This window comes from Phocoena phocoena, chromosome 18 (genome assembly GCF_963924675.1).
Source record: "Phocoena phocoena chromosome 18, mPhoPho1.1, whole genome shotgun sequence".
In the NCBI taxonomy this organism is placed as follows: Eukaryota; Metazoa; Chordata; class Mammalia; order Artiodactyla; family Phocoenidae; genus Phocoena; species Phocoena phocoena.
In genome coordinates this window covers 67,506,329-67,524,126 of record NC_089236.1, presented here as the reverse complement: position 1 = coordinate 67,524,126, position 17,798 = coordinate 67,506,329, and the positions used below count along the sequence as shown (strand labels likewise).

Genomic DNA, 17,798 nt, shown 5'->3' with positions numbered 1-17,798 from the left:
AGCAGAGAGAGACGGACGGCGAGAGCAGAGGCACAGCCAAACTGGTCTTTGTTTACCCTGGCACACGTGTGGTGCCGAGGTCAGCGGCCAAGGACAAGGAGAGGAGGAGGGTCCTTACTAATCGCACTTAAGAGCCGGCATACTGCGCCCCTGCGGGCAGCAGGCTCGCTCTCATTCCTTGCTGCTAGAAAAGCGGCAGGGCGGTGAGGGTTCATTTCCTCAGCCCTCCACAGTACACAAAGAGAAAAATGTGACTGGAATGCTGTTTGCTAGAGAAACAGGTGCATTTGGCCCCAAGGTTATTTCTGTTGATATGCAGGTTCGCTCTCTGAAATAAGTTAGAGAAATAAGGAGTGGTTGGCAACTTTCCTATTACGTCTGAGGAGTCCAGATTATTGGCAAAGTCCTCATCTCCAGTAACTTAATAAGATAAAAGCCTGAAGTGTGCACAGAGTCAGCTTAAAAAATGTCACTTACAAACAGACAACTTGCCATCTTCGTCCTTGAGGTGGGAAACCATGTTACTGCTTCCTCTCCCTCCTCGGGTGTGTGTGTGTGTGTGTGTGTGTGTGTGTGTGTGTGTGTGTGTGTACTCAATGTTGCATGGCTCCTTTTAAGCAAATTTGTAAAGGTCTTTCTCCACAGTTCCCCTTTTGCCTCTCACAGCATTATTATCTGTGTATTATCCCCATTGTGGATGGAAGGCCATCACTGAAAACCTCTGATACATCACATATGTACAAATGCCATGTGCAAAAGACAGCATCCCTCAAGGCTCTGAGCTAGAATGACCCAGCATAAATCAGAGGTGGAGGTTCTGTAGCCTGAGACTCAGTGAGTTGAGAAGCTTAGGTGCGTGCAATCATTCAGACAGAAAACTCTACTAGAAGCTAGAGATAATCCAGCGCATTCGTAGTTTATGAAATTATTTTGTGACATAGAACAGGGAACAGTTCATCCTGATTAGCTCAATCAAAGAAACCAAATTTTGAAGTCTCCCATGGTTTATAAACACGAGGAATAATAACTGAAATGTTCCTTCCCAACTGACACTTCTGAAAACGTCGAATAACTTTTCCAAGGTTGAGTCTGTGTCAGTCAAACTAGTGATTTCCTAGTTCAACGGCAGGGCTGACTTCATGGGCATGTGACTCGTGTGGTAGCCCAGGGCCCATGCTCCAGAGACTCCCTCTTTGGGCTTCATGTTCGCTCTTCCTGTCTTGAAAATCTCCACAATGTTACCTTTGAATTCATGCTTCGTGAGTGAAATACGACGGACAATGGAGTACTTGTCTGAGCAGGGGAGTTAGATGCGACCCATGTCCATTGTCACTCCTTGCAGCCCTTGAAATAGCATTCACGATGCTCGATAATCAAGGAACACTGGGGGATCTATGGGGCATAGGAGTTCAGTGATTCAAAGCAAGTGCAAGGTCAGTGTTACGTCTATGACTAAGTAAGAGGGGGCATTGACAGCCCCTAGAGGCTATGCTTTCTGTTTGAGCCAGAACTTGCTTTGCATCCAGAAAGAAGGCACTGGTGCTCTAATAAACACTAATGAGCAAGGAAACACAACATGTTATTTTTTTAACTTGTCTTATTTCCCTGAGTGAACCAGTGAATTATACTGAAAACGATGGCATAGGAAGAAAGGAAAAGGTAGGACAGCCCATGATTCCTTTCAGTCTTCCCTTACTCATCAATAGCTGCAGATACAGTACATAGAATGTGTGTGTGGAAAAGAATAAAGTAAAACAGCTGGGTTGGTTTTGTGTCATGCTTCCACGGTTACGGTAAAACCAAAATACACATCCATGTAGGTATGAGCTTTGGAATATGGCTTGTGTAATTTTTTTTTTTTTTTTTTTTTTGCGGTACGCGGGCCTCTCACTGTTGTGGCCTCTCCCGTTGCGGAGCACAGGCTCCGGACGCGCAGGCTCGCCGGCCACGGCTCACGGGCCCAGCCGCTCCACGGCATGTGGGATCTTCCCGGACCGGGGCACGAACCCGTGTCCCCTGCATCGGCTGGCGGACTCTCAACTACTGCGCCACCAGGGAAGCCCGGCCTGTGTAATTTTGAGGGTGCTTCATGTAAGTTGAATGCTCTTATATTTGCATTTAAAACTAACACTGCATCATATAAAGACGAATGGTACATTTCATGCTAATAATTTAACATGTTAATTTTTTCTTTACTTAGAATGACATTAAATAGCAACAACAACAAAAAAACACCATGACGTCGAGAAAGACTGTGGAAGAAAGGAAAAAGATTTATATTTTAAACCTTTAAAGACACTTTTCTCCCGTTTTTTAAGCATGGAGCCCACATTTTCCTTTTACAATGGCCCTGCAAATTATAGAGCTGGCCATGCTCAAGGGCTAATAAGTGCATCGTCCATGGTACAAAAAGAGGCTGCATTAAGGGTCCACTCCAGGGAATAATATCAGGCAAGGACATTGTTCAAGAGCTCAGCCTTTAAAGGGCAAGTGACTACAATCGCTGGGTACATGTGTGATAAAGCCTAGGCATCCCTGGAGCTGTTCCTTTATCATGACTGGTCTGCAAGGTTGCCTTTAGGAGGAAAGTCTACCAGCACTCACATCCCTCTCACACCCCCTCACACCCCCTGCTTTCCCCCCACCTGGGCATCACTCTGCTATGACCACAGAGACCAAAGGTAATCAGGTTGGAAAGCAGTTATGAGGCAACAAAGTGGCAATATTTCTTTTTCAAATAAATGCATAATAACATAACCAAATGCGGATGTATTTCTTCAAAGAATATCACTGAGCTTTGGGCAACCTGTTTGCCCCTGGTTAAAAATAAAATAAAACAGAAAGCTCAGATATAAGGGCTCAAAGGACATCTAAAACCACAGAACCAGCGATCAGTATATTTTGACATGTGGAGGAGGGTTAAGGGAAGCTTGCAAAGGTCAGGAATAAACCACCTTTGAAGATGGGGTAGAGGTGAGTGAGTCACTTTTTCTCCAGGTGTAGGTTACCCAAATGGAGCTTACTTACACTGTCTCTTCAGTTATCAATGGACAAGTGTAAGAATTTCACAGAAGTCTGGGTACAGTTAAACTCACAGTTGGGATTAAAGCAGGATTTACAATGAACGAGGTTTAAAAAATTTCCAATTGAATGAAATATCAGTTTGGTATAATTAGGAAGGGAGGAGCAATAAACAGCTTAACGATTTTAACTAACAATCATACATCGGGCACAAAGCAGGAAGGGCAGACTCTGGAGGACTGTCTATGAAAAATGGAAGAAGGAAGACACAGCTGTTATAATTAAATTACTTATGTTTTCATTTTCTCCCTGAAAGTGAGCACGAAGACCAGCCACTCTAAGATTAGATACGATGCTAACTTTCCATTTTAGTTGCATTGCACTGCATTTCAATCTCCTGTTCTTCGTACCAGCTCCTCCACACGCAGCGCCTGTCCATCACGGAGATGAACTTGTCTGCCTTATTGTTCATAAAGCCCAGGCTAGCTGAAAAATATTTTGGTTCCCTTACTCAAATCAGATTTCAACTTTGATTTTTCAAAGGTTAATAGGTTAGCACAGTGGTACTGTTGTGTCAACAGGGCCCTGGAAAAAAATTAATCGTGAAAGCAATACCAAAAGGTCAAAAGGAAGAGATTGAAAATGCTATAATAAAGAAATTACAGAGCCTGTTATGGTTTCTTCTGAGGCATTTTAATTCAAATGCAGAAGCATGACAGATATAATAAGATAGTATTGTGCAATGTGGTTGCTGAAGGGGAAAAGTGACATAAGACTTTAGCAGGGTAGAGAAACAAATTTCAAAAAATGTGAACAATCGTTACTTCAGCACCAAAGAATTTGAATCCCTGAACTTCCATCAGCGTGTAAGAGGGATTAACCTTCTGTTCACATGGTGAATAGAACAAGGTGAGGTACAGAAGTCGAGGGCAATCCTGGAACAATTTTCTCCTATCTGCTTCAGACTTAACCATTCTGTCCTTAGTCATGTCATTGGGGCTCACAAAAGTCACAAGTAGCATTATGGGGACCTCAGCAAAGGAGAGGGTATGGCGGTATTTTTACATGGTGAATGGCAGTGTGTGTGCATGATGGCGATGGAGGGGTGCGTTCCTTCGTGGTCTTAAGAGGTAAAGACAAAGATAATGTTTGTGTGACATGCTGGTATGGTAAAGTTTCCCTTATGCTGGCAAGAGACTTGGCATTGACCCCTGAATCTACTTGTCTTTCGTAAAACAAGAAGATAGCTTAAGGAACCATGTGATTCTGGTCCAACATTCTTTTTATAATTTCAAAGGTTCCAAAGAAAAAAATGAAGTAATAAAACCTTAACCACAAGAGTAAATAGCAGAAGATGAAAACATAAAATATAATAAGTATAACTTGATATATAAATAATATAAATTATATTATATAATTTAAATATAAATATAAATGAATGACTAACTCTTTAAAGTAAAAACAAGGACAAAAAACACAAAGTTGGTTCTTTTTTTCACACCGTTTCCTGGGATTTCCTTTTTTCTTGGTGGAAACTTGCTGATCAACAATTTGAACTGAACACCTGCCCAAGAGAAAAAATAGTAGACGATAAGGTACTGAGCACATTTATTACACTTCCCGACTCAGACACTTCTAATGGCTCCCCACTGCCTGTGTAATTAGATAAAGACAGCTTACCAAAATCTACATCCTTTACCTGTTGCTGTATAACAAATGACCGCATCTTAGTGGCTTAGAACAACACGTTTATTATCTTATAGTTTCTGTGAGTCCAGGGTTAGGAGTCCAAGCACAGCTTGGCTGGTTCTCTGCTCAGGGTCTCACCAGGCTGCAATGAAACTGTTGTCCAGGGCTGCGTTCTTATCAGAGGCTCAGCATGGAAGGACCTACTTCCATTCTCCCTGGGCTGTTAGCAGAAATGGTTTCCTTGGAGGCTGCAGGATTCATGATTCATGGCAGCTTGCTTCTTCAGAGCCAGGGCTGGAGAAAGGGAATTTAGTCTCTCCAAAATGTGCTCCCATTCTACTTTTTAGGACTTACCCATCCCTGCCACTACTCTTCTAGATGTAGTTTTCATTTAATATTTCAGGAGAACTGGACCTCATGTTATTACCTGAACACTTCCTTCAATCCTCAGCCTCCATATTTTTATATAGACTGACCTCTCTTCCTGGAAATCCTCCTTAAAAACATCTACCTTCTTATTTGGCCGCACCGCAGGGCTTGTATCATCTCAGTTCCCCTACTAGGGATTGAACCCAGGCCACGGCAGTGAAAGCATCGAATCCTACCACTAGACCACCAGGAAGCTCCTCTGACGTCTACCTTGGTCTAAATCCTACCCAAAGTCCTTCTCAAATGTGTGCTGTATTCCTTTTTGAAATGTTAACACTTTGCTAATACTTCCCATGAAAATTGTCAATCCTGACGTGTATTTTTGGTTCATTTCAGAGGAATCAACTTTAAGAAGCTCTGGCTGCTGTCCAAAAGGTACATCCCAAGAGGAACATTGGTCCAAGGGCTGAGCCTCAGACTCCAGAACAGATCCATACTTTACTACTCCTTTTCTTTCTCTCGATTCTCCAGGCTTGTTTTGTTTTTGCCTTACAGCTGCACATCACCTCCTCAACCTTATGTGGATACCTGGCAGTCCAGATTTTCATGTGATTGGTTTTCCAAATACTTTCTCTGCTGCGAGTTAAGGCTGCCCTCCCCTGCTAGGAATTGCTCTCCATACAATCCTCCTCTCCAGTGAAATGCTGGTCCCTTTATTCAGGAATTGCTGTAACTTTAGAGTATAAAAATCACCTGGAGAAAACTTGTTAATTTGCAAAACCCTGGAACTTACTCCCAAAGTATGTATCAGTACATCTGCTGTGGGCCCCAGGAATGAACATTTTTTCAAGCACCGTAGGGGTCTCTGATGCAGATAATCCACGGGCATATCCTGAGAACAAAGGTTGTACCTATTCAACCCACTTTCTAATTTCAAACTTTTCTCAAGGTCGCTTCTTCACAATCTCAATCTCAATCTCAGGAGATGATTTAGCCCGGTGGTTCTCAAACTTTTCTTTATATTATAATCACCAGGGCAGCTTATAAAAATCCCAATTTCCAATCTGCTTCCCATACCAATTAAATCAAATCTTCCTTTGGGGTTAATTATTTTTTAATCAAAGTATAGATTCATACAGTATTTTTACACAGATTTTAAGTATCCAGTTCAGTGAGTTTTAACAAATGTATTCATCTCAGTAACCAACATCCTAATCAAGATATAGGACATTTACATCAACCTGGAAAGTTTTCTCTTGCCCATTTGGGTCAACCCTCCTCTCCTTCCAGAAGCAACTACTACTGTAATTTTTATCCTCATAGATGATGATGATGATGATTTTTGCCTGATCTTGATGGAATCATACAAAATGCGTTCATTGTTTCTGGCTTTTTAATTTTTTTTCCTCAATGTAATGCTTTTGAAATTCAGCCATGTTTGGCATGAGTATTTTTTAAACTTTTTAAAGTATTTACAATGTATAGTCAACTTTGAGAATCAAAATGTATCTAATCATTTTCAACTTTGTATGGTGTGTTAACAAGTTTGACAAATGAGGTTTAAAGAAAGGAATTATACATCTTATAAAGGTAGGACCCAGAATTCAAACACATGTTTATTATTTGCTGAGTCATACCTCCCAGCCAGTATTATCGTGTCATGTTCTTGTCCATTAATTATACCACCTCAATCTTTTCTTCACCATTGGCTTTTTTATTTCCCTCACTCTACAATAATGCTTAGGGTCTCTCTAACCTAAAAATAAATAAATAAATAAAATCTTTCCTTTAAACGTGTCAGCCTTCAAGCTGCATCCTTGTTTCTTTCTTCCCATCCCTCCTAATTCACTTGTAACTTCCTGCTTTACTGCTCTACCCACTGCACAAACGAGCTTCAGCCCCTACCACGTGACTGGACTGTTCTCGGACCAGCAGTGATTTCCTAATTGCCCCATTCAGTCTTTCAGCTTGGTGTTCATTCTGTTAAATTCTTGGCCACTCTTTCCCCACATCCTTTTTCATATGTTCAACTGACTGGACAGAGGCCAGTGGGAGACAGCTTAGTCTCAACTAGTAACTAAAACCTATTTTAGTATTAATCAAGGTCAAATGAGGAATCAGATTCATGGTTATAGTAATAATTGCCTAACAACAGTAGGCAGTTGTAATAGTCTACTATACACAGATTGATGGTGTGGCAATATCCAAAGAGGAGAATATAAACTCCTCTCTCGAGATAGAGACAATTTTGTTGATTAGACAAGACTCAAGTTTTAAAACCATTGTAGTTTATCATACTATTAAACAGTTTCAAATGAACACATGCTAGACTGTATGGTACAAACTATAAGTACAGTAAGTATTCAGAGAAGAAAATATATTTCTGGGCAAAGATAGTCATAGACTAGTGGTGTATTTTGTTACGATTCAAGCCAAAAAGATGAGATGGGAAGGATGGTCCAAGCAGAGGACCCTGCACCAGCAAAGGCAAAGCGCTCATTTTCTTGATGATGGTTTTCTCCATTCCCTGGCTTTTCTATATGACATTTTCCTTAGTCTTCAATCTCCATTTCTCCCTGCTTCCATTGGTTACCATACTTCACATTAAAGCTCCTCCTGGGTAGACTGGGAGCCCCATGCTTAGCTGTGCCCATCCACTAGCTCTACTGACCGCCTGGCTCTTTACCCACCTAGAAGACCCATGCCATCTTCCAGATTATACTGGGATTGGATCTAAGGTTGGACAACCTCTTTCCTAATAGTTCTCTAAACTCCCCGGAAGAGCCTCTTTTCAAAGAACATATCATTGTGAAAACATTTAAAAATCATCAAAAGATGTTCACATAGAAGCATAGCAGGGCACTCACATTAGCACAGCAATATCATACATACTCTTCTGAGCAACTAAGCTTGGAGTTTGTCTTAAGTTTTCAAAACTGAGATCCCTTTAATCTGGAACTGACCTGCCCAACGTCTGCTTTTCCTAGATGGAGAACTAGAAAGGGAATTTCCTCTCCCACCTAATTGAGTTGCTTTCCGAACACTACAATTCAGGTCTCAAACTTCGGGGACTCTCTCTGCTGTACCATAAAGTCTTCCTCTGCACTGAAGAAATATTGTAGGAATCTGCAAGGCATTGGCAATAGCTGAATTTGTTGTCTAGTATAGATCAAGACCTTGCTTTAGGGCTTCCCTGGTGGCGCAGTGGTTGGGAGTCCGCCTGCCGATGCGGGGGATGCGGGTTCGTGCCCCGGTCTGGGAAGATCCCGCATGCCGCGGAGCGGCTGGGCCCGTGAGCCATGGCCGCTGAGCCTGTGCGTCCGGAGCCTGTGCTCCGCAATGGGAGAGGCCACAACAGTGAGAGGCCCGCGTACCCCACCCCCAAGAAAAACAACCTTGTTTTATCTAAACGACGCATCTTCACTGAACAATCCATTTTAAAGGCATTAGAAGAAACGTTAACCTTTTTTCTTTTTTAAATCAAGACAATTCATCTCATGAGAGTACTGCTATCCTACCAAGACGTATCATATTGTGGCCAGTTACAAAAAAGCCTGACGAGGCCATGAACAGTGTTTCAAAATATAAGTTTTATTATCATTCAGGTGTGGTGAGACCAACATACCAGGGGATGACTGCCATTGAAAAGGTAGTTTGTTATACTCGCAGATCCCAAGAGGAGGGGGTACACTACACCTCAGGAGGTCACACAGGGAAGCACCAGTGTGGGTCAGGAGGCAGAAGGAGAGGGGGAAATATGGCAAGAACCTTTACTGTGGTTTCCGTGGGAAGGACCAGGCAAGGCAGGGAATCAGGCTTAGGACTGGCTAGTTTGGATAATTTCAGCAGGCGCTGGGGAATAGGGGCTGACCCTAGTTGTCTGGTACCTGGTCCTGGGATGATTAGGGCAGGTGGATGGTGGGCCAGAGTGTGACAGCCCAATAAAGAAGGTGGTTGGGCTATGGGCTTGGATTGGTTGGCTTGCATTTGAAAGTACACTCTCTGATGAGTTTACTAACTCTAGGAATTGGCTAACTCTGGGAGAGGCAGTCTCTCCCCATCAGCAAAGCCCCACATATCAAAGCATCAGAATAAAAGAATAGAGATGGTTAATACAAATGGTCGGGAATGATGGGGAATGATAAACAGGGGAGAGAGAAATTGCAGGGCCCACATTATCACCAATGACTTTTTCCTTTCTCACTCAACCCTGAAGAAGAGGATAGTCGTAATATGTTACTCCTCCTTCTTCCTCCTGCCTTTGGAGGATGCTACTTCAATCTGCCTTCTCTGCAGAGTCTCACAGGGCTTTTGGAGCAGGGGGTGCTTCCTAATTAGAGAAATTCCGAGTAGCCAGATTATCGTGGAGCTAAACCCCGTCCCCTGCTTCAGAGGAGCAATTGCAGCGCACTGCGGGTGGCACCTGTACTGCTCAAATAGCTGTGAATCTAAGTGCTGGAATTCTGTTCTATTGGGTGCTCATTTTAAAGAAGGAAAAGCATTTCTGAATCTGGGCAAGAGACCAATTTTAAAGGGAAGTTGAATTCTACCCTTATATGAGTCTTTGACTTAGGGTTGGTAAAAGACGACTTCCAGATCCAAAATTTGAAGTTTAAAACATAGTCTAAATTAGTGACATCATTTTTCTAAGGCAAGTTGTTTTAAAGACGTATAAACGATATCATTCTCTTTAATCAGAGATGTTTAAGATCTATCAGTTAGTATTTTATTTTATTTTCTATTTTCCTGGAAATGACTACTTTATTGGTGAGGACTTCAAGTTGTAATAAGAAACAATATTTATAGATAAATATTAAAAGATAAAAAAGACAATTGCTCATAATCACCTTGTTGATGGAGCCATTTTAGAGTGTTGGGTTAAAGCACATTGTTTTCTGACAGAGCAATGGCTTCCATCCAGTGGTCCAGCTACCAGCAGCACGGTGCAGTGAGAACAGAGGGCTGATGCCTTGGTCTTACACAGGCCTCCCTGGCTGTGTGCTCAGTCTTGTCACCTGGACGTCTCTAATTCTCAGTGACCTCCTTTGTAAAGGGAGACCGTAACTATGGGTTTTTTTTAACAGAATTTTAAAAATTGTGGTAAAATACACATGACATAAAAGTTACCGTCTCAACCATTTTTCGACGTACAGTTGAGTGGCATTAAGTACATTCACGTGTCGTGCTCCCATCATTATCGTCATCCTCTGGGCGTGAAGACCTATGCCATCTTCAGAGAGTTTCACACGGAACTGTCTTCATCTTTCAAAACTGAACTCTGTACCCATTAAACAATCACTTCCCATTCTTTCTACTTCCAGCCTCTGGCAAACACCAGTCTATTTTCTGTCTCTATAAATTTGACTACTCTCAACACCCCATGTAAACAGAATCATACTGTATTTGTCCTTTTAAGACTGGCCTATTTTACTGAATGTAATGTCCTCAAGGTTCATCCATGTTGTAGCATGTGTCAGAATCTCCTTCTTCTCTAAAGCCTGAATAAGGGTCCCACGTATGTACATACTACATCTTATTTAGCCATTCATCCACCTGTGGACATTTGAGTTGCTTCCCCATTTTGGATCTTGTGACTGATGCTGCTATGAACATGAGTGTACAAATATCTCTTTGAATCTCTGACTTTGATTCATTGGGGAATATACCCAGAGTGGAATTGCTGGATCATACGGTAATTTTATTTTTAATTTTTTGAGGAGCAATCGTACTGTTTTCCATAGTAGCTGCACCATTTTACATTCCCAGGACTGGATATTTTTAAACGTCCTTTCCACATCTAAAATTCTAGGACCCAATACCTGTTTTTAAAAATCCCTCTAAGCCATTTCCTTTTTATATGGACATCTTCATCACCAAGGGAAAATGCTCAAACGTCTTTTACTCTGAAAGCTTCTTGTGATCTCTCTCTCTCTCTCTCTCTCTCTCTTACAACTGACTTATATTCCCTCATAGCACCCTTATTTTCCAGGGTCAAACCCTAATCACTTTTTAAATTAACGGTTTATTTTTCTCAGGGATACGAGCTCCTGGAAGGCAGAGATCAAGTTTTAGTCTTCTTTAGCTCCCCAGTGCCTGATACAGAATAATCGAGCAGCAAATGTCTGTTGAATGAATGTGTGGATGGATTGGAAATAAATAGGATCAAATAATTCCAAATGAGGAATTGAGGAAGTGATTAAAGATAGTAAAATTGGAGAATAATTTTTCTCTGATGCAAAATATTTCCTGGGAGAGTCTGGGACTCAAATAATGGTAAGCATACTAATAGAAGTACCTAATATAGTACTGTCCCAACCATCAGCAAGGGAGGATCTTCTCACTTGGGCTCTGGATGCCTAGTTTAACATTTTTGCTCCTGCAGGCTGGCCCGCCCAGAGATGGACTGGTTGCTTTAATGCCCATCAACACGATAGTGCAAAAGGGGCATTCAGTGCCCATTCACGGTGGAGCGGAGAGGGGGCTTTCTCCACGCGTCCCCATCAGGCAATACAGAAAATTTGTCTCTGATGCTGTCAGGGACCCCAGGATCCAATGATTCAGAGCCCGGTTCTCTTGGGTGGTGTAGCTGAGCTTCAGAGAAGGGAGAATGCTGTTCTCAGGTTATGGCAACAGGGCTGCGTCCTAGGTCTGGAGATTCCAACAGGTGCTCTCCCCGCACAGTCACAAACTATTTTTACACCACTTTGCTGAGCTGTGGAGGGCAAGCCTGTAACTGCATACAGTTAAAAGACCCTCTGGCGGAGGTCTTCAATTTAGAGAGCCAGAATTTAAGTTGATTCCACCCTATACTAAATGAAAGGCCGTGAACTGTGGACAAGCAGGTGGTAGTTCTGGACCCAGAGGACAGGACCCAGGACCGCAACTGCCCTGGTGCGAGAGCCCTCCTGCCAGGCTGTGTTTGCTCCTGGGAATACTGCCCAAAGGGAATACCCCCTTTGGGCAGTTTCGCGGAAAACAGACATGGAGGATGTCCAGCGATCCCCGGGAGAGGAAGCTGCTATCCCTGTGTTGGCCATGAAAGTGGGCGAGGGAGGATGCTGTCCTCTGACTGCTGGGCGGGACCGGGGCGCACCTGCTGCGTGGGCTCCGAGCGGTGGGAGGGGCAGGGGCGGCGCGCGGGCCTCTGCTCCTGACTGTCCGGCCGCCAGGGCGCAGCCGCGCTCCGACGGCCACTCGGGGCGCACGGCGGCCGCGCCTGGGGTGCCAGGTGAGCCGCGATCTTGGGGGAGCGGGCCCCGCGGGCGGGAGGGAGCCGGGTATGGGGGACCTGCGCTGATCCGGGAGCGGGGACCCAGGTTGCGGGACGCCCTGAGCCAGCGGGAACAGAGCCTCCCGTCCCCAGCTTCTTATCTCGGGGCAGCAGTAGCAACCCCGCATCCTGGCAGGGGGCAGGGGCGCATCTGGGCAGAATAAAAGCCTGGAATGGCCAGAGATTTGTCTCAGGGAGGCCTGGAGAAGTTCCAGACTATGGATTTCTCCTACCTTTTTCACGACCAAGCGTGGGGACTTTGGGGGCAGAGAGTTCATCTCTGACATCGATTGATTCCGCCCTCCGGATGCGTACTTAGATCACACCGTATGCTTCTGGGCTTCATGGTGTTAGCAAAGCCCAGAGACGCTGCCCCACAAACCCCTCAGCAAGCACACCAAAAAAACATTTTCCCCCGAAATGCCTTTATTATATCTTGTTTTGTTTCTTTGCTATAGATTAAGCGAACAAGTTTAGGATTGTCTCTAAACCTCCAAATTGGATGTAAAACTTTTGTGTGTCTGTGTGTGCATTTCCGTAGATTTTATTTGATTGGAGAATGTCAAAGATCAAATAGCTAAAATCAGACCTTTGGGCCCCGTCAATGTGGCAGGTCCTAAGACTCGTCAGGGTACCTGAATTGCAGATTCTTATTTGAAATTTGGGTCTGAGGGAAGAGTTGGGGAGAGGGGTCCTTCAGGGTCCAGGGGGGACAACACTCACCCTCTTCCCAAGTGTGTCTGGGCTGAGAACTGGTCCGCTTTCCACAAGTACGAAATTAAATTAGTTTACAAGTAGGTAGATGAGGAAACCAAGATGAATCTTTGTGAATGAAAGGTCTATCTAAGGTTCTTCTTGGTAACCACATGCAACCCTAGCTGTGGGGTTTCCAAGACCTCTGAGGGAGGGTGAGAGGAGCAGTGTTCCAAGTTTATCCCTCCCTGGTCCACTGGAAATTTGGGAAAAGGAGGAGAGAACGGGTGTTAACTTAGCCTTGGGTTTTCAGCACCAGAAGAGCCCAGGGTGTGGCAGGGGGAGCTGAAGAGCAGTTGGGGGCTGTTGGATAAGGAGTTTATTACAAAATTATCAGATACCCTAGAAAAATCACATTGCTTCATTAATCCCACCTGACTTATTCCCACCAAGTGGGCAAGGTAGCATCTGCTGCACCCTGAATAGATACCACGTCCCGCGCCCTGCCGTCTTTATCCTCAGAAGCTTGCAATCCCAGTCTGTGAGGTTCATATGCGGGCTGGCCTTAGGATGACGGTCCTGAGCTGTGCATCCCCAAAACACTGACATCCTGCAGCTAACCTCAAACACTCCCAATCTCTTCCCAGTTTCAGAGAAAAAAGTAGGGGCTAAAATTATGGAGGTTTTTCTCCCATCATAAAAAATTCCCAAATCTTTGGTGCTTGCTTTTATTTGTGTGGCATCTAGTTTAGTTCAAATGTATCCATCTGGTTATGTTGGAGCTTAACAGATCATTCTTTCTAGTTTATACAGTAGTCCTCGGGGGTCCGTAACCGCCCTATGACTGAGATCCACAGTAGAGAATACAGCACATCATTCCACAATGTCCTCTGAATGGAAATGGTGCCTTTGTGGTCAGCCGGTGCTCTGGTGGCAGCAGTGAACCGCTCACAGCCCTGACCAGTTTTTGTCTCCTGTTCTTAACTTCACACGGATTTTGTAAACTGAAACCATTCTTTCGGTGAGGTTTAGGGGGAGGGGTGACACTTCTTGGTCAACCCCGGCTCCCTTACAAGTGGTCAGTCATTGTTCAATAAATCCCAAGCTGCGCTGTTGTTTTTCAAAACAATAAGGTGCTTGTTTCTACCTACAGCCTGCCTTTTCCTGATATGATTACGGTTTAAAATGGCCCCATAACATGGCAGGGGTTTATTTGCAATGACAGAAATTAATTTTGCACGTTATTTTAAAATCCATGAAAGAATCAAACTTTTTTTTTTTTGAATAACCATTGCTACTTTACTAGCTTTGCGGCACAAGATAGAGTTTGCTGGTGTTACTCGTGATTCTTTTATTCAACAATATTTATGGAGGCCCACACAATAAATATGTGTGTCGGCCCCTGGGGTACGAGGTGACTTCCTGCTTCTGCTTTCAAGGAGCTGACAGATAAGCAGTCTTGAATCTTGACTTGCTAAGAACAGACTTCAGAAAGTGCTACTTCAGTGACTCCCTGACCCTGACCATTTTCTTTTGGGTTTAAATGACTGCCTTCTCTCCATGCATAAGCCCATTATGGCTTTTGGTCAAGGGAAAAGCTATCCACTGTGGTTTCCCGGCTCCACAGCACCCTTGCTGGTCAGCAGTGCCTAACTCCTGTCACCCCTAGTTCTGTGTCTGTGGTAGTTCTACAAATAGCGATACCAGTGAGAGTAGATTAACTGAACCAGGAGAGAAACATTCGCTTTTGATTGGTAATACATGGCCCCAGGGAGCGGTGGCCTCTCACGTGTGGGTCCTGACAGCTGCCCTCTCGGACTCTGTCACACCTCAGTGCCTGGCAGTCTTCCTATTCCTGAACTATTCTTTCCCCAATTCATTCAGAATAAAAGTAATAAATGTTTAAATGCATTCTGAGATTTCTCTTGAAACCTCTTGAGCTCTGTCACACCTCAGTGCCTTTGCACATGCTATTCCCTTTGCCTGGAAGGCCTTTCCTCTCTTCTTGCTAGTTTCAGATGAAATGTTCCCTCCTAAATGATGTTCCTTTAGTGCCCTCTCCCATTCTCTAAGTAGCTGTTCCCTCCCTTCTTTGTAATATCAGTAGCCTTGTACTATTCATCTATCAAAGGACTTAGTGATTAACACCTAACATTTATTGAGCACTTATTATGTGCCCAGTAGTGTTCCAAGTGTTTTTCGTGTCTTTTTTTTGGGGGGGGGGGATGTATTGACAGTTCCATGAGATAGCGTTGTATTTTGTTAAAATAATTTCTCTGTCCATCTCCCCGAGTAGACTGAGATAGTGGCTTGTACATCTGTGCATGTTATTCATTTGGTGTCTGTAGGACCTGGCAGAGTGCCTAACTAATACACAGTGGGTGCTTCATAAATATGTAAGTGGATGCATTTTACCAACAGCATTTACATCCGAATAATAACCTAATTGTAAGTGATTCTTCTTTTAAACGATCTTCATGCGGAAATTCACAGTCAAAATTTTAGAAAACACTGATAAGTAAGAAGAAGAAAGGTTAAAATCCCACTCCTCTCAGCCCTGGAGAGCGTTAGCAACTTGCTTAGGGACACACAACTACTCTTTGGCTAAACAGAGTCAAGGTCAGGGCCTCTGGCAATAGCACCCTAGCTCTTAACACTGCATGAAGCTGTTGTTCCTCTTCCCCCTGAAAACACCCCCGCCCCCAACATGAGCAAATTATGTTGCCTGTTAAAATGCGTTGGAAAATTTGAAAATGAAATCTACCAGACATATGATGTTGGAATGCACGAAATCTACATTTTAGAAATGTCTGGTATTCAGTCCCGTCATGCCTTTGCACTTCCCATTGCATCCCTTATTTAGGGTCATCCAGATTGAGAGGCAGCACAGTGAGGCAGTTTGGAAAGAGGATGGGTTCTAAGTCAGACAAACATAGGTTCAAATCCCAGCTGTGCCACTAGTTGTGTTACCAGGAACAGGTGGCGGTTTTAGTCTCTTCTGTAAAATGGAGATAATAAGAAATGTTCTCAGCGTTTTGTCAAGTTTAGAGGTAACACATTGGTGAAGTGCCTCACACGTGATTAGTGGTGGATCTTGCTGTGGTTAAGTCTCTAATGGTGACACTCTAGGGCATACCTCAACAGCAACCTGGCCAAGTCGTCTTCTACAGCTACAACGTCGGGTTTTCCACCCCAGTCCTTCATTTTACTTCTCATAGTATTTAACTTCTATATTATTGTTAGACGTCTTTAGTAACTTGCCTTACAGTCATTTTCTTTGAAATTCAATTTCTTCCTCAGGGTCTCTTTGGAGATTAAAGAGAAAGAGTGGCAAATTTAGGCTATTAGGGCAATTTTCATTGAAAAGTGGATCATTGTTTTCATTACCCTACCGTTAATGTTTTCTATTTCCCTTTATCAGCGAGTTACTTTCTCTCGATTCGTATGGCCAAACTGCACTCTCTTGTTTTCTTGCAAAATGAAAGGAGACAACCATGAATGAGCCACTAGATGATTTTGCAAATGCTTCTGATTTCCCCAATTATGCAGCTGCTCTTGGAAACTGCACTGATGAAAAGATCCCACTCAAGACGCACTACCTCCCAGTTATTTATAGCATCATCTTCCTGGTGGGCTTTCCCGGGAACGCAGTAGCAATTTCCACGTACATCTTCAAGATGCGGCCCTGGAGAAGCAGTACCATAATCATGCTGAACCTGGCCTGCACGGACCTGCTGTACCTCACCAGCCTGCCCTTCCTGATTCACTACTACGCCAGCGGAGAAAACTGGATCTTTGGGGATTTCATGTGCAAGTTTATCCGCTTCGGCTTCCATTTTAACCTGTATAGCAGCATCCTCTTTCTCACCTGTTTCAGCATCTTCCGCTACTTTGTCATTATTCACCCGATGAGCTGCTTTTCCATCCATAAAACTCGATGGGCCGTGGTGGCCTGTGGGGTGGTGTGGACCATTTCACTGGTGGCCGTCATGCCCATAACCTTTCTGATCACATCAACCACCAGGACCAACAGATCCGCCTGCCTCGACCTCACCAGTTCAGATGACCTCACGACCATCAAATGGTACAATCTAATTTTGACCGCGACCACCTTCTGCCTCCCCTTGGTGATCGTGACACTTTGCTATACGATGATTATCTACACCCTAACACAAGGACCTCAGACGCACAGCTGCCTTAAGCAGAAAGCTCGAAGGCTAACCGTTCTGCTGCTCCTCGTGTTTTATATATGCTTTTTGCCTTTCCATATCTTGAGGGTCATTCGGATTGAATCTCGCCTGCTTTCCATCAGCTGCTCCATTGAGAATCAGATCCATGAGGCGTACATCGTTTCTAGACCGCTGGCTGCCCTGAACACCTTTGGCAACCTCTTACTGTATGTGGTGGTCAGCAACAACTTCCAGCAGGCCGTCTGCTCGATGGTGAGATGCAAAGCAGGTGGGGACCTAGAGCAAGGGAAGAAAGTCAGTCACTCAAACAACCCTTGAAACGTTTCACATGCTCAGCCAAAAAGAAATGCTGGTATTTTACCTATAACTTCTACGAAGTCCAGACTATCTCCCTCGGTGGAACTCTTAGGACATACTGTGTACTCAAGTAATGACGTGCCGGAGCCAGGGCAGGGCTGCTGTGAGTTCTTTGCAACCTGTCTATTGAGATCCTCAATACTGATACATGCATATCAGTAAAGAATTCAGATGCAGAATTGGAACTGTGGGAGGAAATCTAGTCTCAC

General features: G+C 43.9%; 1 protein-coding gene across 1 annotated transcript; it reads left to right on the top strand.

Moving 5' to 3' along the window:
- The first annotated feature begins 16,536 nt into the window (after positions 1-16,536).
- OXGR1 (oxoglutarate receptor 1) lies at positions 16,537-17,550 on the top strand. The gene has a single exon (XM_065896293.1). It carries the CDS (start codon positions 16,537-16,539, stop codon positions 17,548-17,550), a length of 1,014 nt encoding a protein of 337 aa, XP_065752365.1.
- Positions 17,551-17,798: the final 248 nt, after the last annotated feature.